Source organism: Coturnix japonica, chromosome 13, assembly GCF_054131305.1.
Source record: "Coturnix japonica strain WE chromosome 13, WE-NBRP24, whole genome shotgun sequence".
Taxonomy (NCBI): Eukaryota; Metazoa; Chordata; class Aves; order Galliformes; family Phasianidae; genus Coturnix; species Coturnix japonica.
The window spans coordinates 18,979,761-19,002,099 of record NC_140675.1 but is presented as its reverse complement, the minus strand read 5'-3'; the positions used below and the strand labels follow the sequence as shown (position 1 = coordinate 19,002,099).

Here is a 22,339-nt window from a genome sequence, read left to right as displayed (position 1 = left end):
GCCAGGGAGCTCGTGCTCTTTCTCAGTAATCCCTGGGTTCAGAATTCCTGGGATTTCAGAGAAGCCCCAGCTGCTACTGGAATTGCCCTGTACAAGGCATTTCCAGCTGGTTGTCTCTCCTGTTGCTCAGGAAGAAGAGGATGGCATGCAGACCTTGTGATTTTGTCTTGCTGTCTTTTTGCACCCAGAACACCTTGTCTCCTCGCTGTCCTGGGGCAGACTGAACGCAGGTTTTGCTTTTCTTTCATCTGCAGGAAGCTTTTCTTCCAGACAGTCATTAGTTCTCCCTTTGCTGTCAGAATAGTTTTGTTTCTTCTTTACCTCTTGTTTTACACTTCTACTCTAGAATACTTAGTTTGCAACACAGTCCAAGCCAAGAGGGCAGCTTTTCTGCCACACAAGCCATGTAGTTTCCCCATTCTCATCCATGATAGAAGGATTATCCTCGGTGCTGTCTCCCACTGTTGGAACTGGAGCCCATTCTAGCAGGAAATTTATATCAAATCACGAGTCCATTTGTGTCCACTGCTCTTGGAAACAGCCTGGGTTGTGAACAGGTGGGAACGGGTAAGAAAAAAATGATTCCATCAGTCCTGGTCCAAATGGAATGGTTGGCAGGAGTGCAAGGACCACAGGCTTCTGGAAGTACTTAGACTTGTAAGGACTCCCGATTGTCTCTTTGCCATTAATATATATCTACATGCAGCAGGAAGGATGATGAATTGGTGAAAGAAGCGGTTTCCTCCTCTTTTTAAATCCACGTTGCCAAGGGTATCATAATGAATTGCCCATTAAACATATCCATACATTATTACTCCAAATGTTAGGACATTATCTGCAAGGGATTTGGGGTCAGGCAATAGCAGTTAACGAAGAAGCAGTCTGTGAAGCCAAGCAAAACTTGGTTCTTTTTTTGCAGCCCAAGTGAATGAGGGGTAATTGGGGTTAAAACCTGCTCCAGAAATAAATCAGTAAGTAAAGCTGTAGTAGAGCTGTCCCACATTAAACTCTTAGAAACTTGGGAAGTCACAGCCGTGATGGGAGGCAGAGGGAGAATCCAGCTTGAATGTGAGCAATGCTGAATGTAGCATAGTGGGGGATATATGCGTGTATTCATGTAAATGTGTGTATGCATAGATATGATAGATACAGATGTACATGTTTCCTGTCATTACTATTGCATAGTGACCTCCAAGTACTGTTTTTTTAAGAATAATTATAGTAGAATGCCCACAAATTCCACAGTAGTAGTTTTCTACAAGGAAAACTCCATGCCCAAGTGCAGTAGTAAATGCATCATGTATCATAGGTGTTGCTATTTCAGGGGTCTGTCTGCATGGTTGTAGTTCACATATTACCAGTCTCATACTCAGTGAAGCTGAGGTTTGGAGACAGGGTTTGTGGCAGAAACCACATCAATGTTGCCCTTAGGAATGGTGAGAGGCCTGGAAGTGTCCTCTAAATAGATACCAGTTTGGTAGCTGGCACCAATACCATACCATGCAATACCATTACCATAGTGGTAAACATTTGTGCTTTTGGACAGGTCTGTATTAGAAACAGCACGATTCACTTTGTTCTTTACAAGGTAGACTGTATAAAGTCTGCACTACTTACATTGCCAAGGCTTAAGGTGTTTGCATTCCTCACGCTGAACACAATAAGCTTGAATGGATCCCAATGGTGAAAAAACAGTATGTTACCTGTTCCATCTTCTGAAGGGCCCTGTTTTGCTTCACCTCTTTGGAAACACCAGGCAATGAGTTGCTCAGAACAGCTGGGCTCTGCTGACTGAATTAATGTTTCTGCTTCTCTGATGATTATTTGATATATTTTAGTGTTTTTACATTTAAGTACCGTGCAATCGGTGTCACCACAGCTCAGCTCAGTGCTTCTTGTGGTGCCTCAATGCACCATATACGGAGTCTTCTTTGGTCTATGCGCAATCGTTGTTTGCAGGGTTCTCTTAAGAGCGTTTCTAAGAGCATTAAGTTGATAAAGAAGCCGAATAAACCAGCTTGGAGGAATAAAATCCAGCTGGAAAAGGCGCTGCCCACAATCCGCCTCATGAGGGAGGTTTGTGTGGCGGGAAGGGGCAGCCATCGCCACAGCACCCAGTGGCGGGAAGGCCGCGCGCATGCGCACTGCGGTTTTTCCCCCATCCCCTCGCGCATGCGCAGCGCCGCCAGCGAGATCGTGACGCACGGAGTGAAGGCGACGGTTGGCGCTTTGCGCATGCGTGGCGGCTGCTCGGCGGGGCTGCCCGCCGTGCCGGTGGGGCGTGAGGAGCGGCCGGGGCTCGGTGTGAACGGGGAGGAGGAGGAGGAGGTCAGAGGGACAGCGGCGGGACGGGGCGGGGCGGGGCGGCGGGATGTGAGGGATGTGAGGGCCGGAACGAGAGAGCGGGGGTGGCGGGAGAACGGCGCGACGTCATGACGTCATCACGGCGTCAGCGTCTTCGCGCGCCACCTGGCGGCGGGGAGGGGATGGAGCGGGTCTCCACAGCTTGTGGGCTCCCAGTCAGTGCGGAGAGATGGGAGCTCTAACAAAGGGTCCGAAATACCAACAAACACCCCCCTTTTTATTTATCTTCCTTCTTTTGATTCTTTATGGAAGCCCTTTCCTAATCAGGATTAGTTAAAACTTAGGTCATTTTACTGCTTGCTACTGCAGCCTGTGTGTTATTGAGTCCTTCATTCCTGCTTTTTAATTTAATTGATTAATTTAATTAATCTTTAAGTTAATAGCTTTCCTGTTGGTTTCACTCATATCAAATAACCGTTTTTGGAGCCCAGCTGCTTGTGCTTCTCATTGGTGTGCCTGTGTTTGCATACAAGCGATGGGCATTTGCACCTGAGCAACCGTTGCTCTTTATTTTCGTGTTACTTCCCCTTTATCCTTCCTTAGGAGCTATACAATAAAGCTCTGCACTTGGTGAAGGGTTTTATAAACTCAGGTTGGTTTCTACAGCATCCAAAATGCAGAAGGGCATTGTGTCATGTAAGTAGAGGCTGAAGGCAATGTCTGATATGTGATCAAGTTTTTACTGGATCTAAAGTACTTTAATATGTGGCAGGTACTATAGGGGAAGGCAGAGGCTTGAGAAGCGTGAGCATGGTACACTAATGGGATATAAAGTAAGTTAAGAGGTGGTGGAAGGCAGATGTGGATACTGGCCAGTGCTGAGATTGCTTGTTACAACCTGATAGTGATGTTCCTGGCTACCATTTTCTTGCTTATATAGGCTTGCAATAATTTGTCATTTCCCATGTTTCCACATCTGGTTTTGTTACCCTTTTCTGGCACAGGAAAGCCAGCAGGGGCCAGGGCTGGGGCTTGGTACCTGACTTTGAATGCCTGATCTGCACTCATTTTCTCCTTGCTGTCCTCGTTAACAATGGGATTGTGCTTCCACAGACAAATAGAGCCTGCCCCGTGCAGTTCTGGTGCTGCCTTTGTGGGGCTGTGTGTGTGCTGGAGGTGCTGGCCAGCTCAGAGTCCAGTGCAGGATCTTGAAATAAATCTATGGAAATTTCAGAAGTTGTGCTGTGGATACACATGTTGCTCTCCATCAGGAATGGGAAGCATTGGGAACTTATAGGAAGATGTTTTATTACAGGATTTGGTCTGGAAAAATCCCTCGGGACCATCTTTCTGGTGTGGTTTCCAGAGCAAACACTACAGAAATTCTTTCCCTTTGCAGTATTTGCACTGGCACGACCCAGAGTTTTGCTACCAGTCTCCACATCTTCAGGTTGCAGCTTTCAAACAAAAGGAGATGTGAAGGGGGCAACAAAACTTCCACTGCCAACTCAACGGCACAAATCCCAGTGTCTTGCCAGCACTGGAATTAGCAGCTTTGACCTGCACATACCATAGCAATTAACTTGCTTCTGAGGACTGAGGCGATAGATAGCAGTCGCTTTAGTCCTCTTGTTCTTTGATTTCCCCTTAAATCAAGGCAAGTCCCAAATGGGAAAGGCACTGACAGACCGCTTGAAGGATCCTGGGATGACTTGGGCTGGAGGTGACCTCAGGAGGTCTCTGGTTCAAACTTCTGCTCGCCCACAGTTGGCTGTGAGCAGTTGCTCAGGGCTCTCCCCATCCTGTCCGACCCGTTCTGCCTGCTGGGTTCTCAGTGTGTGGTGCTGAGCTGAACAGATCCTGAGCGATGTGTGCAGGTCACCTCTTTACTTATACAGGTCAATGCAAGTGGTAAAACTCAGCACCACTGGAATGTGTCATTTCCTTCTTCCTCCCCTCACACCCTGGAACTATGATCAAGAAGAGCAATCAGTGTACTGTGCACTAAATCTCACCTTTTCCTTTCACTTTCCAGGTTCCATCTTTCATTCCTATTGATCTCGCTTTGTACTGTTTTGATGATCCACGTTTACGTGACAAGCACAATTGGGCTAAAGGTCTGGCATGTAAGTGGGTAGGTAAGTGCCAACATTTATTTTGTTTGACCAGCTTCTGTGATTTGTAAAGTCCTAAATCCTTTTGAAATGACTTGATTGCTATACTGAGAGCAATTATTTTCAAAGCCATTACTTTTCCAGCTCTACAAACTCGTGCCAGAACCGGCTGTTAGGTACACTGACAGCAGCAGCATCGGAAACATTGAGATGCAGAGCAGGAGCCTCTGCATACAAGTCTGGAAAGGGAAGAGTAAGACATAAATTCTTCATCAGTTTTGCATTGTTTCTATGTTTGACATGGTCTTCGTGGAGCACTGAATATTGATTGCAAACACAAAAGCACAGATCTGTTTCAAAATTTACTGTCAGGCACTGACCGTAAATAAGCTGACAGTACAAGTGTGTCTGTGAGAAGTATTTAAGGTCATGGAGGATGAGAGATTCTATTTTTCTGCACACACTGTCTCCTACTTAGAAGAAAATAGTAAATTTACAGTGATAACTACACCAAGATTCTGTCCAGGAAAATGAAATATATGAACTGGCTACATAAAACTTCAGTTTCTCTCTGACAGGAAATGACTCGAAGATTCACAGCAAAATCCTCTGCTCATTCAGGAGGCTGTGTCTAAAATAAATAAATCCATTAACATCTGTAATTGCTTATAGGAAAGGCTGACCCATGAAAGTGTGTAACCAGCATTCCTCAGCCTTGCCTGTCTGCAGCCAAACCATTTGAGAAAACAATCTTACTCGTGTTTTCCTGCTCTGGAGTCTTTTGGTGCCCAGACCTTTGCTGGAGAAACTGAACCACAGTTGCTGCCATTCCAAGTGAAACACACTGTTAGAAAGAATTAGGTTTGGGGAGCAATATAAAACCTCTGGTAAAATAGCCAGAACTGTAGCAAGCTTAGGGCTGGGAAGAAGAGACAATCAAAATGTCTAAGAATAGAGATCTAGTTTTAATGTTGCCTGGGGATTGATGACATTTCCATCTGGATATTGTAGCTAGTGCTCTTCCAAGTAATTCATAGCTGGTATAGCTGGTTTACTGTATCTTGAAAAGATGGAGAAGCCCTGAAATATCATTTGTTTAGTCTGTTTACCTTGTGTATTTGACAGCAGTTTGTTATACCCCTGACCTTTCACATCTTTCATGTGCATATAACACCCTACATAACCCCCTTTTGCCTTTCTTTGTTTCAGGGCTTTGATAGGTGTCTTTCTGAAGCCTAGTAGCATACTAAGAAGATCCTGTGCATGCTCTGCACAAACTGCAGTGTTTACGATACAGTCTAGAGACATCTGAAGAGCCAGCTTGTCAGTGCAGTGTATGTGAAGGCAAGTGGGGTCTTTGAAGAGAAAATATGGCTGCAAATTAAGTATGGAAGAAGGAACCTTCAATACAATGAGGAAATGCCCACTGTTTTGACCTCAGTGAATTCTAGAGTCCAGAGCTCCCTAAGGTGATGGAAAAGATCATGTAGGATGCACACCTGAGCTGGTTCTGCTATTTTTTGCTGTCCTCCAGTCCACACAGTGTCATTAGGCAGCAGTGTTACTGGAACCTACAGGCCAATGGATGAACAGGACAGTGATTTTAAAGAGTTGTGGGCAAATATTTTGGGTAAAGGGAAGAAAAAATCTGAGGATGCTGAGGCTGCAAAGAGGACTCAGAAAAGATCAAAGAATACTGCAGCAAAAAGCAGACTAAGAAGAGGCAAAGTTGCTGCTAAGAGCCAAAACCATCACCTCTTTCCAGCAGCAAAGCAAAAAAACTTCCTTCAGGATTTGGGTCCTAAGATACAAACACTGGGGCACAAAGAAGACAGTGACACTGTGGCCTGCAGTAGTGGTGAGACTTCAGAAGGGGATGGAAGCAGAAGCCCTTTCCCTGCCAGCCAGCTGAGTACCACAGCCAGTGAGTGTAGCCAGGGGACTCTGACAGGTGAGTCAACCAAAAGAGAAAACACACTAACTGATAAGACTGTAGTTCACTGGAGCTCTTCACCTGGAGAAGGCTTATAGCAGCACTGCTTGAAGGAGTTTACATCTTGTGTTTCCATCTGTACTTAGCTACTTAGGCTTATCAAGGCATTGAACCTAGCAGTATGCTCAGTACAGATGTTGCAAGATGCTTCATCTTTTCCAAGATAAAGTGTTAGCACAAAGGAGTCTATCAGGGAGTCATTATTCAGGGATTTTCACAATATCAGAATTTAGAAAAACACCTCTGGCGATCAGAGCAAAGAACAGCAGGAGCATCAGTACATTGTGCATTGGGAAGAGCAGGGCTTTAGGGCTGTGTTACTTGTTCCCCTCACTCATGACCTTCAGACAAGGCTTCTTTAATATTCCTCTCTGAAAGGGATGGAAAAGTATTTAAACTTCACTGTAGCAGGAAAGCTTGATACTGTTACTGTGGACACCAATCACAACGTGATTATAATAACTAAATAATAATAATAATAATAATAATAATAATAAAACTAAACACATTGTTCAGTTCTCTGTCTAAGAATAAGTGTTTCAAAGCTGAGCCTGGCTTAGGCTGCTGCTGGGGAAGGCTTTCCAGCAGCAATCTGGGCAGCTTAGTGATGTGTTTAAGACTGACTGGCAAAGCTCTGGTGTTTTTTCCCCTTCTAGTAAATACTCAGAGTGGTTGTTCCCAGACAACGTTGTCTTTCCATCCTGCTACGCAGTCAGGGACCTGTTCTTCACCCACCTCGAAGACACCACCTTTCACAGGCTCAAAGATGCGGGTGGCAGAGCTGGTAGTGGAGAGAATGCAGCAGTTCAAGAGGGTGGCACCTGATCAGCTAAAACACAGCACAGACTGTAGCTTGCCAAAGTCCTTAACCAGCAGAGATTTTGGTGGTGAAAGCCAGGAGCAGAACTCACCAGAGAACGGTAAGTTTGTCCCCTTTGCTTTTGTACGTGCAGAAAAAGTGCTGTGGGTTTAGTAATAACAAGTGTAACAGCTCCTTGCCTTTCATATGGGGTTCTTCATTTTGTCTTAGCCTATCATCTTTCCTTTCTTTGCCAGATCTCCACGATCTTCCATCCATGCAGCATGACAGTGCTCTGGCTTCAGCCCTTCAGCAGGAAACACAAAAGGAGTCCATGGAAAGCCTGGAAGATGCAGGCTTGTTCTTCTGTCAGATCTGCCAGAAGGATCTCACAGCCATGAACTCAACGCGACGAGAGCAGCATGTTAACAGGTGAAGGACCAGCAGGATGAATCCTTTCCGCATCTTCTCCCTGTTCAGTCAGCTTAGCCATTACAGAACGGTAATCTGTGAGATGACATTGACCTTTATGTCTTGAATTTGCAGGTTGCTTTGATCTCAAAGCAGAAGCTGATTGTCTTGCTCTGCAGGGCTTCTGCAGAAACATGTTAAGGCAAAGGCTGCTTTTATCAGTAGTGCTTTGGAGGGGCTGTGATTGTGGAGTGGCTAGCAAAATTAAAGAGGAGCTGTTATTGCAGATCTTTCAATTTCAACCCTCAAAGTGATATTTTGCTCTGTTTTGCTAAAAATTGTTTTCCTAAGGTTGTTTAACATGTCAGTGCATACCGGAGTTGTTTGCTGAGGGAAAAGCGTTCAGAAAGATGGCAAAGTTGCATTACAGCATTTGGCAGTGAGAGTGGAGAAGGCCGTATCAGAATGATGAGCAACTAAGCTGAAATCAGTGCCCTTAATTGAACAGTTTCCTTACAAGAAATAGCAGTGCTGTGGGTGAGGGGGGACTCGCTGCATTTCTGGTCAGATGATTCCATTTTTAATGGTAGTTTATAAATTAGCTGGAACATTAGAATGGGTGCAGAAAGAGGGATTAGATGATGGATGCACAGTACAGCTTAGAAGAAGTTTATCACTTGCACTTGCTTCTGAGCAGCAAATCGTTAATATGCCTCTGAGGCTGTAGTGTTCAGCTATCTGTTACATGTCATAGCCATCACAGCAGCAGGCACTTAATTTGTATTTCATTAGGGGATGTTTCTGTGGCTGTTAAAGATGTGAGGTGATTGCACTTCCTTTTCTTCAATAGGGCTTAAATTTTAGCGTGGATAGTTCTGAAGCTTTGCTGTTGTCTCACAGGTGTCTGGATGAGATGGAAGAAGCACAGATGTCATCCTCCAGCAAACCAGCAATCCCTGAATGTCCCATCTGTGGGAAGCAATTCCAAACCCCCCAAAGCCGAGTCAGTCACTTGAAACGCTGTGCTGTCGAGATGGATGTTCCTCCTAAGATGCTTCTTCAGGCCGTACAGATGCAGCTGTCCACACTTGGTGAGGCACCTCTTCAGTTTCCCAAGTAAGTGGTGAAAATAGAATCATAGCATGGCCTGGGTTGAAAAGGACCACAATGCTCATCCAGTTCCAACCCCCTGCTATGTGCAGGGTCACCAACCAGCAGCCCAGGCTGCCCAGAGCCACATCCAGCCTGGCCTTGAATGCCTGCAGGGATGGGGCATCCACAGCCTCCTTGGGCAACCTGTTCCAGTGCATCACCACCCCCTGGGTGAAAAACTTCTTCCTAATATCCAACCTAAACCTGCCCTATCGTAGTTTAAAAGCAGCGAGATGCAAAGTGTTCCTTTGTCCTGAGAGACATTGACCTTCCAGTCTTCGGAAAGAACTGTAGAAGTAAAGCAGGCTCTTGTGGACCCAAGTCCGAAGAAAGTTGGGCAGAACCATGACCCAGTACCACAAGAAGAGAATGTAGTAGTTAGCTGGAGGAGTCATGCTTTCCTTCAGAAAAGATCAGGTGGCAGATGACTTTAATAGTCAGCAGGCAGCAGCAAAATGGGGAGTACATTATCTTACATTGTTTTATCAGAAATGTTTGTGCTCTGTGAGGCAGTCATGCAATAAAGCTGAATGGTGTGTTTAATCTTATTAAGCAGAACACACAGTATTTAGTGTACACAGTCTGTCTTCAGCATCTGTCTTGCCAATGCCTCAGCTACTCAGCTGGTGGCTGTACTGGATGTATGCACTTCACACCTCGAGGCAGGGAGGAAGCAGACGTGGTGTTTTGAAACGTGCTCAGAGTAGAGCAGCATCTGCTGTCTTGGGTTTGAACTGAATCTTCGCAGTACAGGAAGGGGTGCTGCACAGCAGACCAGGAGAGCTTTTTTTGTTGTTTCTTTTTGTGAGTTTGTTTTCATCCTGCTTCAACTTTGTTTAATTTTTGCTTTTTCATATGCGTTTTTAAAGTGTTCAGGATAGAGATCAAGGTGTTTAAAAAACACACAGAAGTTAAGTCACTGTTGTGGTCTCATGCTTACCTTTTCAAAATAAAGTTTTCTCAAAGTTCTGTGAGTAATAAGGAATCTGATCTCTGCTGGGAAAGAAGGCACTCCAAGTAGCTTCTCATTATCCCAGATATGGGATTCTCTCTGATGAAGTAGAGCAGCTTCTCTGAAGTGCTTAACATTTCTTGTCTCAGTCATGTTAAATTGGGCTTCCTGCTGCATTCTTATATTTCAGCAATCAACCAAGCAGGTCAAAGCGAAAAGTCTCCAAAGAGGACTCAAAGAACAAGCAGAAGAGGGCAAAAATGGAGACTAAGGATGAAGATTTGCTGGTTGCTATGGCGATGTCACGCTCTCTGTTGGAGCAAGAAAAGCAGGAACAAGCAAAATCAGTTACAAATGTGAAACCAGTGGCTGCTTTGCCAATCAAATGGAAGCCAGGATCAGGTATGTGTTAAAGTGAATTAATGTCAAAGACTGTTATTGGAGGAATGATGTAACTCAGCCTGCTCGTCACTTACACCTTCCTGTTTTAGTGAAATCTCTTATGCACCTCGTGCTTTTTTTTTTCACTGACTGTTTTGAACCTGTAAAAGATCCATTCTGAAGATGAGCTGTTGCCTTCTTGTAAGCTGTGGAAGTAAAAAGAATGCAAAAATAACATTATTTCTCCTGCAGTAGATTTTTTTCACATTCATCCTACTGCAGCCTGGACTGATGCAGCTTCTCCCTCTGTTCTCTTCCTAGAGCAGACATTATGTATCTTATCTTACATGCTGTTGAGCCTGTACTTTGTTCTTTCAGTGTACAGCAAGATTTAGAAAGGAAGACAGCTGGTCAGTGGAGAGTCCTAGTGCTGTATAGAGGGAGCACTTCACTCTTAGTGACCTCAGATCTCCTCCTGTTGATACGTACTGCCAGCTAGATTAGGGGCTGGGCATTAGCAAGAGAAAGGTAGTAAAACACAGGATTGCCAAGCATTAGCTGTGCTGCGGTTGTGTGGGCCGTGATTCAATGCTATCAGTGACCATGACGCATGCATATGCACAAAGAGTCCTTCATAGATTGGTTTGGTTGTTTTCTTTCCTTCCCTTTTTAGTGCAGCTCTGGGATCTGATCGACATCTGTATATATAGGTGCCATTCTGTGGGTCTGGGAGGTGCACTGCATGGGTATCAACTGTATCTATAACATTCAGATTTTGTAGAGACGTGACATGTTTCAGCATATGGCGGAGCTGTGCAAGCAGAAATGCTAAGGGCTGTGTTCATCTTGCAGCTACGTTCTGGTTGTCACTGACTACAACACTTTGCAGGAGCAAGCACGTTGAGCTCCTCTGCCCTATGCGGTCAGCTGTTTGTTTAATTGGGTTCTTCTTCCTTTTCTCCTTAAAGAAAAAAGGCGGCGTAAAAGAGGCCCGACTACCCCTCCACCGTTACTGCTGCAGGATCCGGAGAAGGTGCGCAGAAGGATAGAAGAGCGGGTAGCGATGCTGCTTGCACAAGAGGTGGAATTCCCTCCCACTCCTCAGCTTCCCACCAGCAGGATTTTGGAGGTCGAATCTGGGAAAGCAGCCTGGCTCCTGCCATTGCCCCAAAACAAGGACTGCTTTCTGTGGAATTTCAGTGCTCTGACAGGACCCTGTGACCCTGAGTCATTCTATGCTGCTGGATTAACCCCTCTTATTGAACCTTGGAAGCCCGTGCAGGTAGGACACTCTTGTCCTCACTGTGGTTTATATGTGTCCTAGGTCTTTTATTGTTGTCCCCTGGTCATACAGTTAGGTTTTGTGATCATGAACTTTCATTCCTTACTTTTGGAGAGAAGAGCAAGGCTCATATTACCCTGTTTTTTGACCCAATCTGCTGTAGCTCACAGAGCATATGGACACCTCTCCCAGACACAGGATTTGGATTTGGGTGGTCCTGTGTGGAGCCAGGGGTTGGACTCTGTGATCCTTGTGGGTGCCCTCCAACCCGGGATATGGTTCTGTGTTGTGTTCAGGCAGCAAAGAATCAGGTGAAAAATTTAAACTGAAGGCTGATATTTCTGCCTTTCACAGAGAAGATGAGAGTGCCTGGAATTGTAAAGTGAAGTGTTTGCTTTCCCTATGCATCCCAGTGACTCTTGGCACATGAGCTTTGACCTTGTTTTCAGTTCCATTGTTTCATTCTGATTTTCACCTCCATCTCCTGCCTATTTCAGTGCTCTGTATTTTTATTAGAAGTGCCTTCAGAGGGGACAAAAGCCTTTTAATCTCTCATCTTACAACATGCTTGCTCACCAAGAAGAAATATTACTTCTCTTCCTTCCCTTGTGCCTTCCTTGAAGGATTGTCTGGTGCTTCTGTTCAAAAACTACTCTGTGTATGTACGTGTTTTATTTAAGAACTTTTTTCCTTGTTGGATTCCAGAGTTTTTCACTTATCCCTACCCAGAGCTGTAATAGAGGGACTCCATTCTGTGAGGATTTTTGACCTCTCACTCAAAAACACCAGAGGCGTTTAAAAAGGAGGGAGACCTTTAAAATCAGGGCCATGTTTGCCCATCTCATTCCTTCCATTCTGAGAAATAGCTAGGCCATTTCTACTTAGAAATAAATAAAACTGTTTTCAGTGGGAAACAGAAGTCAAACCTGGAAAATATCAGCTCAGAGGTGAAAGTTTGGCTTTGTTACATGTAACTGCAAAAGTATTTTAGATCTCAGAACAGAAGCACCTGGGCAGCTTCAGCTACAGCTTCTGCCAAACATTTCAGCAATAATGAAATATTTAGATGTTGAATTGGGAACATTTCCACTATCCTCTCTCCCTCCTTGCCAGTTGTCTGCTCAAATATGCACCTTGTGAAACCTCTTTTTCTGTATTTTCTGTTGTAGTTCCCTTTTTCCCTTTTCCCTTTATAACTATCTTTTCTCCAGAGCGTCCTTCATAAGATGACAGAGTTTTTGCCTTGGAAGCCTGAGGTATGCTCTGTAATTCTTTACTAGATATTCTGAAAGTATGAACTAGAGACTGCATTCTGAGCTCTGAAAGTACACACAAGACTTATCTTATTGGTGTCTTATTCTCCTCTTTTGATCAGAATCATAAACCAGAGGATGTTCTGCCATCAGCAGGATCTGATCAGCCAAAAGGATCCGAGCAAATTCAGCCTGATTTTGGTTCTCATGAGTCCACTTGTAGAGACGTTAGAGACCAAATTAGTGATGAATCCAAGTCAGGCCCTGGAGGAGATGGGCAGATTTTATCTCACAGCCAGAAGGATATTCAGAACCTGCAGGATCTAGTTGAACTGGCCAAGGAAGGACTTACCCTTACTCAGTGGAAACTTGACGTTGGCCATACTCATGCAGCAGAGCAGTCAGGTAAGTTCTGGCAGTTTCATGAGCTCTGTCCCTAATCCCTTCAGCTACACAGATCCAAACTTTGGTTGTTCTGTGTCGGAAGAGCCATGAGAGCACCCACAGACTGTTGATGATCCAGGAGGTGAGGCCTGTTGGGACAGGCTGGGATGTCAGCCCCATCAGGCTCACTGTAGCAGCTGTCCTGAGGAACTGCTGTGGCAAAGGTTCTCTTAGGAGTTCTTATGTCACTCTGTCTCGTTAGGAAGGGGTACATGATTGTGATCCACTTTTTCTTCTTTGAGGAAAAGAACTGACTTCCAGTGATACTCCATGTACTGGTTTTGTCCCTTCACTTGAAGAGAGGAGATTCCTGACACGCAGCTGTAAGAAAGTAAGGAAAAACCTTTTCCCCATCCTTATTTTGTGTTTGCTTACTAATGTAAAGAGGAAACTATGCAGTTCATAGAAGTATGGAATATTTCCAGTTCCTTTTTATAGAAACAGAGGTAGTTAAGGCTCAGAGTTGTGTTGTTCCAGGTGGAACTGCATCACATGTTCTTTAGAGTAAGACTTGTGTTTCTTTGACTCTGCAACAGGCTTAAAAAGCACAAGGTCAATCCCTAGTGTGTTGTGTATGAACTGCTTTTCACTTGCTCATTCTCTTAACTGTGAGCTGAGGTTATTTCCCGCTTCTCTGAAGCAATGGCCACCTCTAGGGGCACATTTGCCTCGAGAGATCTAAACCTTATGAGAGTTGCTTGGGGTGAGTTTGTACTGGGAGCAGCTCTGGGGCAGAAACTGTGTACGTCAGCCATGTGTATTGTTCCTGCCTTTGGCAGCATGCCCCCAGCCTCCTGTTGCCATTGCCATTTGATATCACAGGTAGCTCAGGCAGCAAGCCCTCCCCAGACTTCCAGGAAGGCATTATGGAGCTGTAATAGCAACTAGGGGGGTTTTGTTGTTATTGTTTGGGGGCTTTTTTGAGTGGAATTTTCAAGAGGAGTTTGTGTAACGAGCATATAAAATCCTTTGAGCTAGATAACTACATCAGTTTTATTGCATGTGAGCCCCTCACTGCAGAGCTGCTCTTCTTAGCTGTCACTGCCAGCCAATGGATGAGAGGAGAAAGGTTCATTACCCCATCACTGAGTCATCCTCTTTCCTCTTGCTCTGATTACAATGAAGTGAGCCCCAGTCCATCAAAGAGAAAAGTACAGTTTCCTAAAATGTGGTGGAAGGCAGCAGATCAAGAGGCCAACAGGAGGCAGTGGCTAGACCGCATCAGGAAATGGTTTGGCAAGAATCTGATGGTGATAATGTGCTGTAATGCAAGGCAGAGCAAGCAGAGTGCAGCACAACTGCCATTTCTTCACAACTGCCAGACTGCGAAGAAGTAGAAGGGAGAAGGAAAACAAATCCAAAAGTGTCTTACAGATTTGTCTGCTTGTTGTACTTGAGTTGATAGTGCTGCTGGCTGTCTGCAGAAGGCAGTGACAGCAGATCCAAAATGGGGTCTGCAATACAGCGATACTGACAGGCTGGGTATTCCTCTCATTCATCAGGGAGGTGTGTGACAGCTGTGATATGACTCGTCTTTGTGTTCATTTTGTGTTCTAGTCCTCCCTGAGGTCACTGGCTGAAGATTTCAGAGCAATGGTCAACAATCCCCATTTAAGTGATGTCCAGTTCCAGGTGGACTCTGGGGAAATCCTTTATGCTCACATGTTTGTGTTGTATGCACGGTGTCCGGAGGCCATTCAGGCTGTAAGTACTGCTGATACACTACTTTGTTTTGCTTCAGTGCAGCCCAGACTGCCCACACCTACAGTCAATGCTGCAGGTCCTAATGGCAGGAGCCTGCGGACATGCAGATTCCCTCATCTTAGGAAGGCAGAATTGTGACAAAGTGATGGAAAACATACTACATTATCTGGAGAAATGATGAAGAGGCAAGGATCCTTACTTACATCCTGTCCTTGAGCAATACAGAAAACTTCCTAGGTGCTCTGTGCCTTTGTATATTATATTAATACTGATGCAGACTGTCTTCTCCATCTCAATATCTCCTGCCTTTCACCCAGGCTGGGAAGGTTGAGTTCTGGGCAGTTCTACACAGAGGTTCTGTCATTTTTGTAGTTGCTTTGTAAGTAGCTGCATTGAACTGTGTTTTTTACAAGGTTCACAGTGAAGGGTTCTTAGTGGAGGAGGATGGGAACGCGCAGATACGCCGTGTGTTGCTGAGTGATGTGACAGGAGAGGCAGCCCGTGCGTTCCTGCGGTACCTTTATGCTGCTGATGCTGACATCCCTGCTGAGGTGGTGCCCCAAGTGGGGGCTCTGGCTGCCAGGTTTGTATCGTGAGTTTGTTTTGGATCCCTTCTTGCTTTCAGCCCACAGACAGAACCTATACAGACCCCACAACCTGGGGTCTTCTGTTGCAGACTTAGTGGCTTAAAAATCCATAGTCCTATACTTTATAGCATCATTGCCCTCATCTTTTCCATGAGTCTCTCTTCAGGTTGTGTCTTTGTGAGACTTCCTTTTTCAGTGTGCATCTATCACACCTTTGCCAAGAGTTTTGTCTCAGGCTCTGTATTGACAGCTGATGTCAGTGATGAAGAGAATGCCTAGCATGTGTGATTCATAAAACATTACACTCTGTACATGTGTAAACTGAGCACTTCAGAGTGTATTGGGTGCATAGAACACTAATGTATTTTGTCAGCTATGCTCACAGTTGTGAACGTAGATATGCACTAAGTAAAGTGTCTGAAAGAGGAACAGCAGGAGTGACCAGGCAGAGAAATACTGAAAGGGGGAAGTATTAACATTACTATTATATCCCTGCAGGTTTGGTGTGAGAGAGCTGATGACCAAGTGTGAAAATAACACTGGAGAGAGTCAGGAGTCTTCTGGAGTGGATTCAGAATGTGATCTGATCTCTGTGACAGATGATAAAGATTGTGAGGACAGAGCAGAGAACTTCCAAGACCTCTTGAAATCTATGTGGGTGGGTGAAGATGAGGAAGAAGAAGCTGTCCTCAACCAGGAGTGCCAGAAGGAAGATGACAATGTGGTGGGTGAACAGGAGCTGGAAGAAATCTATGAGTTTGCTGCAACTCAGAGAAGGATGGCTCAAGGTAAAACGACACCAAGTGAAGGAACTGACTGCAGCATGTGCAGTGATACTGAGGTAGCCCAAGATACAAACCAGCAAACTGAGGAGGAAGAGACAAAGAGATCTGTATTCTCTTCAGTGAGCAGTGACCTGAAGGATCTGAGGGATAACAGTGATGTGAAAATGTCTAAATGTGACTTACCTGCAGAAAAAGAGGGAATGCAGAATATAAATAGATGCAGAACTGTGAATGCTGCACAGATCACTTTTGAGCCTCACCACAGAGAACCTCAAAAGGGAGATGGAGCATCCAATGGTGCCACCACTGATGAAGGAGAGACTATAAGGAGATGTGAAGGTGGAACGGATTCCAGGTCATCTCAGGTTTCACATGATGTAAGAGGGGAAGATCACTGTGAAAAAGAGTTTCATAGCTTCACCATTGATACCAATATAAATGACAGTTATGAACACTTATTTTCTGCAACTCAGGGAGAATACTTTGAGCCTTCCCCAACAAAGGAAGCTGGTAAAGTACCAGAAAAGGCTCTTGGTGAAAAACGTGTTGATGTTAATGATTGTCAGCTGTACAGCAAAATCCAGAAAGACTTTTCTCCTCGTAAAAATTGTTCTTATGGGAGTCCTCCTTCCAAAGCTTTCGTGCCTCTTTTTCCTGCTGTTGGATCTTCACCTATGTCTCCAAAATCAGACAGAAAACTTGTGAGAGAACATGTGTCAACACCAAAACAACGGAAAAAATCATTCTTAACTGATGAAGTTCTTTTTCAGAAGGCCAAAGAGCTGGATAATGCATCTCCGACAGAGCTTCCCAACACTGATTTAAACAGTGTCCCAGTGTTGTCAGCACCAGTTACCAGAACTCAGGATCCTGCAGCTCAGGGGAGTAAGAAGGGTGATGTTATTGTTTTATCTTCTGATGATGAAATGGAGTTAGAAGACAAGAAGTCACCAGAGTTGGGCTTTCTGAAGGAAGTGGAAATCCCTGGGCAACCAAAATGTACAAATATAGGACATGGTCCTGAGATACCAAAGCCTGAACTTAACACATCAGTCACTAAAACAGAGCAGAGATCACTGCAGGTCTCACCTGTCGTTACGGATAAGGTGCATGCACATAATGATGTAAAGATGTCCACTGAATTGCCTCTCAGTAGCCACGTAGATGCTTGTACATATGGTGAGCAAAGCCCAAACCTGAGCCCTGAAAAACAGCTCAGTCATGAAGTGTCTTCAGGTACAGACAGCTCCTGGCTGGTGCCAGACACACCAGTTCTGACCAAAAGCAGAAGTTCCTCAACGCAGACTCATATCACAAGTATTAACTCTTCCAAGAGTCCAGAATCTAAAGTCAGTACAAAAAGCCTAACAGCTGATAGTAGTAACCATGAAATGGATAGGAATATAATAGAAGTTCATAAAGCAGCATTGTCACACAAACATCTGCCTGTGGGGAACTGTGTCAGTGAAAGAAATCCTTCCAGCAGCCCAGAAGAAGGATCAGTTTCTGAGAAATCCACACCACTTTCTCCAGTGGATCCATTTCTCTCCCTTGCCCACACCAACTCAAAAAGCAAATGTGCTAATACCTCATTTTTGTCCAAACCTGTGTCTCCTTGCCATGGGAAGTCAGTGGAAGATAAATCAAATGTCAGCGTGGTTGAGATACAGGACAGCGAGGGGGAGAAGGAAATAAGTATAACATCTTTGAACAGTAGTGTCTTTCTTGCTGATGAGCCTGCAATTCCTGATGATGACTGCTGGCATGTTGAATATGTGTCACCAGTCAGAGCTAACAGCCAGGACTACAGACAGGATGGCCATGCAAGTGCCAGAGCTGCCAGCAGCCCCAAAACTGACTTTGTGCATGACCATTGGGAGAGCCCAAACCAAGCGTGGGAGATGAAGGGCAGTACTCCTCTTCGAGGAACTCCTATTAGCAGAAGAACAACTTTGTTCCGTCTTGAAAAGAGTCCCATTGAAGCATGTACATCAGTGGGCAGCAAACCAAGTTACCTGAACTCCAAACTCTGGGATGACTGGGATGGAGAAGAGGAGGAAGATGAATTTCCAGAGATGCTTCCTCTGTCGCAGAGGGTATCAGCAGCAGCAGGGGCAGATCCTATAAAGACTCCTGGTGAGAGCTTGCATTGATACTAGTTTCACTGCAGTAGGTTAAATTGTTTTCATTTGCAGTCATTCCACTTGATGTCCTGGTGGGGATTTCAGTTGCCCAATAGCACTTGTCAGGGCCTGACACAGAGAAGGTACAGTCATCTGTTGTTGGGGAGCGCATATCTAAGTGCGAGGTTACTGGAGGACACCTGCTTGTGTTTCATTCTTTCTGGTTCTTTGATAATGTCAGTACTCATTGAAGAACCTACGGGTACTTGGAGGAAAAAAGAAAGGAAAAAAAAAACAACTAATCATAACCAAATCAAAACAGTCTTCAGCTTGTGTGCTGATGGGCGTGTGTTCACTGTAGTTCTAGGTGTACTGTACCATCTTCTGCTTTTCGTGCATTCAGGAAGTGATGCTTGTGCTTGCATGAGGACATCTGGTAAGCAGCAAGATGCAGCTCACTAGCACAAGTGCAACATTCGTATTTTACGTGTGTTGCATTTGCATGGTTCCTTCCATCTAAGACCAGTAAATGATCTCCTGGTGTCTAATTAAAGCACTGTATTGTACTAAGTGAGTAGTTTAACCAGCACTGAGAACATGACCTGTGAAACTGACTGCTCTTCACAGTGTCAGCAAATCTGCTGATTCATCAAATCAGTATCTAACTCAGGACCCCAGAAGCTTGACTTGCTCACTTTATTCTTCATCAAGTCTCCTGTGAAATTTCCTTCATGGGAAAAGAACTGCTTCACAGAATTCAGTAAATGCTTTTTTTTTCACTGCCTTGCAAGAGCTGCCTGTTCTAACATAGCCCTGAATGGCCTTTGTAGTCAGGCCTGACCTACGTCTCTATGTAAACCATTTTCTATTTTAAATTCAACGAAAAGGAAGTGTCCCAGTCTAGAAAGAAAGTGTCAGCTGTTCCATTCGCTATGAAGGTGAGTAGTAAGTAAAAGAGATTGTACTGCTACAGAATACTGCTGCTAATTATTATATAATATTAGAATATCTGCCACTAAGAATGGAAGGTATCGGCTATTTTAAGTGCTAAGTCTGATCGTGGTGATTTCATTCTGCTGCAGAGCCTGCCTGTCAAGAGAACAACAATTCTCCCAGGACTCCAGTGACACCAATGCCAGCTTACTCCATGATGGAGACACCACAGCTGAAGGAGGAACTGAAAAGGTTAGTGTTACCTCCGTGAGTGCATCTCTTTGAGCATAAACCTGTGAGCAAGTGGTGTGAAAGAAAGCAACTGGGATGAAAGAGAAACCTTGGTGAAGCTCTTCCAGCTCATCGCTGGAGTTCCTGGCATGAGCACCTTCCTGAGCTATAACAGTACAGAAGTATCTTAGCTTAAGTTCTTGCTTTTTTCTTTCAGATTTGGAGTTCGTGCTCTCCCAAAGCGCCAGATGGTGTTGAAACTGAAAGAGATATTCCAGTATACTCACCGGGACACGGACTCTGACTTTGAGGATGAAGTCCCATCCTCCCAGCCTCCCCAGAAGAAGACCCCTCCCAAACGCTGTAGGCAATCAAAGGCAGCCCAGACTACAGGTGGAAAGGGTCCCAAAGCCTCAAAGGCTGTGAGCAAAAGGAAGCAGGTTGCAACAGGTTCTTCAGTGCTCCCTGTAGGGAGGAGTGAGGATGACCTTGTCGGACCCTCTAAAAAAAGCTGTGCAGCACCCAAGCAGAGAAATGAAATGATACATCATCCAGAAGGAGACAAAGAGCAGAAAAGGTCAGCTGTATCTCCAGAGGGATGGTCTGTGGGAGCTGATGGTGAGGAACCGATGCTTTCTGCATCTCAGGAGTCTACAGCTTCTTCCTCAGGGGATGGAAGTGACATCTCTTTTGGTTCACAGAGGTAAGGGAATGAAATACTGAACAAAATAGTCGAAGGTGCAAGACAGAGATGAGCTAGGAACATGGCTAAGAGGTGTCTGTGTGGCCTACAGGTGCTCTGCTGCCTCCTTGGGTTTGTTATTTGAAGGTCAACACCATCCTTTAAAATAAATGAACTTTGGGCTGTTTGATCTGGATCCCATTGAGCTATTCCCAGAGCACAAAAGCTGGTGGCTGAGGCCACATGCAGGCAAGGCCCATGTCTGGCATGCCCAGTCACTACTCTTAAGAACAAGCATTGGCTGAGAGCTGCATCTGGCATAGGAAAATGAGAGCACAGTAGTATTTGACAGAGAAAGCTGCAGTAAAGCAGCAGTAGGTGGTGTGGGTCAGGAGCAAGGAATGCCGGCCAGTTCCAGACCTCAATGAGCAGGACTGGAGCTCTCATGGCTGGAATGGGAAAGTCTGTAGAACATGTGCCTTGTTCTTCGCTCAGTGTGTGTGTGCTGATATCAATCTATGACCCTACAGATGGCTGTCACAAGGGTTGGCCACCAGCTACTTAGGGAGATCTGGTTCTGTCCATCACGGCTTGTTCTTTCTTTGATTTTGGGTCTTCTTGGCCTTCTTTCTAGTTCTTTTGTGAAGGAATTGGAGGCCTGTGCATTTGCAGCTGAAGAGGAGGAAGAAGAACTTCCAGCGTCCCAGGCAGCAGCTCGGGAAGAAGAAAAACTGGAGGCTGTGAGGAGCTACATCCGCTCAAACCCAGCCCTGTACGAGAGGATTCTCTTCTATGAACCTATTGAGCTGGCTGACCTACATGCAGAGTTGAAACTGAATGGCATTAAGATTTCCAAGGCAAAGCTGCTGGACTTCTTAGATGCTCAATGCATCACCTTCACCACAGCTGGAGCCCGGAAAGAGAAGGAACAGAAGAGAAAAGGGAGCAAAAAAAAGAGGAAACGATACTGAATAGATCCCACTCCTCTATCCTGAAAATTTCCTACAGGGAGGCCTTCCTCCTAAGGTGGAAACCCTATTCCAGGCTGGTGCTGGCAGAGGTGGTGTGATCAGTGGGTGCACTGCTCCTCCTTGTGGCCTGCTGTCCAGATGACACGCCGGAGAATGGATCTGAACTGAGCTTCAGCTCTCAGCCCTCCTCTGAGCTGCACAAACTCCTCTTTCAAGGAGCCTTTTTACATTCCCTGAGTTTCATCCTGTGCATTCTCTTCTCTTACCATTTGAGCAGGTTTTAGATCCCCAGCATCTCTTCTTGTTGGTGCTTCTGAGGTGGTTGCTTCCTCCAGTGGTGCTTGCCATGGTATTTGCCCCAGCCTTGGCCTGAACCCTTCATGTTCCAGTATTGACTGCAATAACCCATGTGTGTTTCACAAGTGGCTGCAGCACAGTGCAGGTGTTTTTCTGCTCTATTTGTGGTGGCTCCCGAAGTGCTCTGTGACACCAGATGTCATGGAGAAGCCATTAAGGTTTGTACGTTCAGTTGCGTGTGTTCACTTACATGCAGACATTGGTGCTAAAGACATTACCAGCTCCGTTTTCTGAGCACTGTTTTACCTTATCATTGTAGCCTGTGACCCCAACAGTGGCTTTTTTAAGGACAGTGTTGTATTGACCCATGGATCTCTCCAGCAGTTCTCATGTCCTGATCTTTGTGGACCTGTTTCATTTCCAAACTGAACCGATCCTTGGTTGGAAACTGTCTGGGTCTCTTGGGGAAGCCTCGGACACTAAATATTCACCTTATTTCACCTTATTTATTAACTTTTACAACACCTTTGGATTTATCTCTATTCCGGCAGCTCTGAGTCTGCAGATTCTCACTCAGCAAAACAAGCGCAATAATCAAAAGAAGCAAAAGCTTGATTTGAATGTATTTATGTATTTGGAACATCTTTATTATTTTGTTTGATCCAGCACTGCCTCGGTTTTATTTGATTTATATACAATAAATAATTCGGAAGGAAATAATACTAAGCTATAAGTGATGTCTCCCGAGGGACTTTTAGGGGTGTTTCTAAGCAGAAACGTTGGGTTTGGATGAGAGCAGGAGGAGCTGTGCACAATGTGGAGTTCACATACTCTGTGTGAAGAGGCGACATGGAAATGTATTGCTACTGACCGAAGTGATAAGGATTGACCCATGTGATAAGGATTGACCACGCTGCCGTCTGCGCATGCGCAATATCAAA

The 22,339-nt window shown here is 45.0% G+C and overlaps 2 protein-coding genes across 10 annotated transcripts; both read left to right on the top strand.

The window, feature by feature from the left end:
• Positions 1 to 1,831: 1,831 nt before the first annotated feature.
• LOC146758710 (uncharacterized) lies at positions 1,832 to 5,765 on the top strand. Of its 6 annotated transcripts, XM_085514802.1 has the most exons (4): positions 1,832 to 2,328; positions 4,340 to 4,438; positions 4,563 to 4,671; positions 5,628 to 5,765. In XM_085514802.1, the coding sequence occupies exons 1-4, from the start codon at positions 1,909 to 1,911 to the stop codon at positions 5,633 to 5,635; spliced, it is 636 nt and encodes a 211-aa protein (XP_085370928.1). In that variant the 5' UTR covers positions 1,832 to 1,908; the 3' UTR covers positions 5,636 to 5,765. The 6 variants fall into 6 exon arrangements, with proteins under 6 accessions (XP_085370928.1, XP_085370932.1, XP_085370931.1 ...); XM_085514806.1 differs by lacking the exon at positions 4,563 to 4,671 and having other exon boundaries at positions 4,340 to 4,442; XM_085514805.1 differs by lacking the exon at positions 4,563 to 4,671 and having other exon boundaries at positions 5,628 to 5,762.
• Positions 5,287 to 22,118, top strand: SLX4 (SLX4 structure-specific endonuclease subunit). 4 transcript variants are annotated; one of them, XM_015877271.3, is made up of 15 exons: positions 5,287 to 6,369; positions 7,068 to 7,331; positions 7,468 to 7,642; positions 8,522 to 8,737; positions 9,916 to 10,127; positions 11,075 to 11,388; positions 12,600 to 12,644; positions 12,764 to 13,046; positions 13,334 to 13,416; positions 14,643 to 14,789; positions 15,203 to 15,372; positions 15,875 to 18,297; positions 19,367 to 19,469; positions 19,666 to 20,151; positions 20,765 to 22,118. In XM_015877271.3, exons 1-15 carry the CDS (start codon positions 6,000 to 6,002, stop codon positions 21,099 to 21,101), a joined length of 5,628 nt encoding a protein of 1,875 aa, XP_015732757.2. In that variant the 5' UTR covers positions 5,287 to 5,999; the 3' UTR covers positions 21,102 to 22,118. The 4 variants fall into 4 exon arrangements, with proteins under 4 accessions (XP_015732757.2, XP_015732752.2, XP_085370915.1 ...); XM_015877266.3 differs by having other exon boundaries at positions 13,328 to 13,416; XM_085514789.1 differs by lacking the exon at positions 12,600 to 12,644.
• Positions 22,119 to 22,339: the final 221 nt, after the last annotated feature.

What these genes read in the sequence shown, in the direction of transcription:
- LOC146758710 (XM_085514801.1), top strand. Translation starts at nt 1,909, where the DNA reads ATGCACCATATACGGAGTCTTCTTTGGTCTATGCGCAATCGTTGTTTG. An exon ending in ACGGGGAGGAGGAGGAGGAG is followed by an intron (nt 2,329 to 4,339) that starts GTCAGAGGGACA and finishes TTCACTTTCCAG; the next exon opens with GTTCCATCTTTCATTCCTAT. An exon ending in AAGGTCTGGCATGTAAGTGG is followed by an intron (nt 4,439 to 4,562) that starts GTAGGTAAGTGC and finishes TTACTTTTCCAG; the next exon opens with CTCTACAAACTCGTGCCAGA.
- SLX4 (XM_015877266.3), top strand. Translation starts at nt 6,000, where the DNA reads ATGGATGAACAGGACAGTGATTTTAAAGAGTTGTGGGCAAATATTTTG. An exon ending in GCAGAACTCACCAGAGAACG is followed by an intron (nt 7,332 to 7,467) that starts GTAAGTTTGTCC and finishes TTTCTTTGCCAG; the next exon opens with ATCTCCACGATCTTCCATCC. An exon ending in GTCCGGAGGCCATTCAGGCT is followed by an intron (nt 14,790 to 15,202) that starts GTAAGTACTGCT and finishes GTTTTTTACAAG; the next exon opens with GTTCACAGTGAAGGGTTCTT.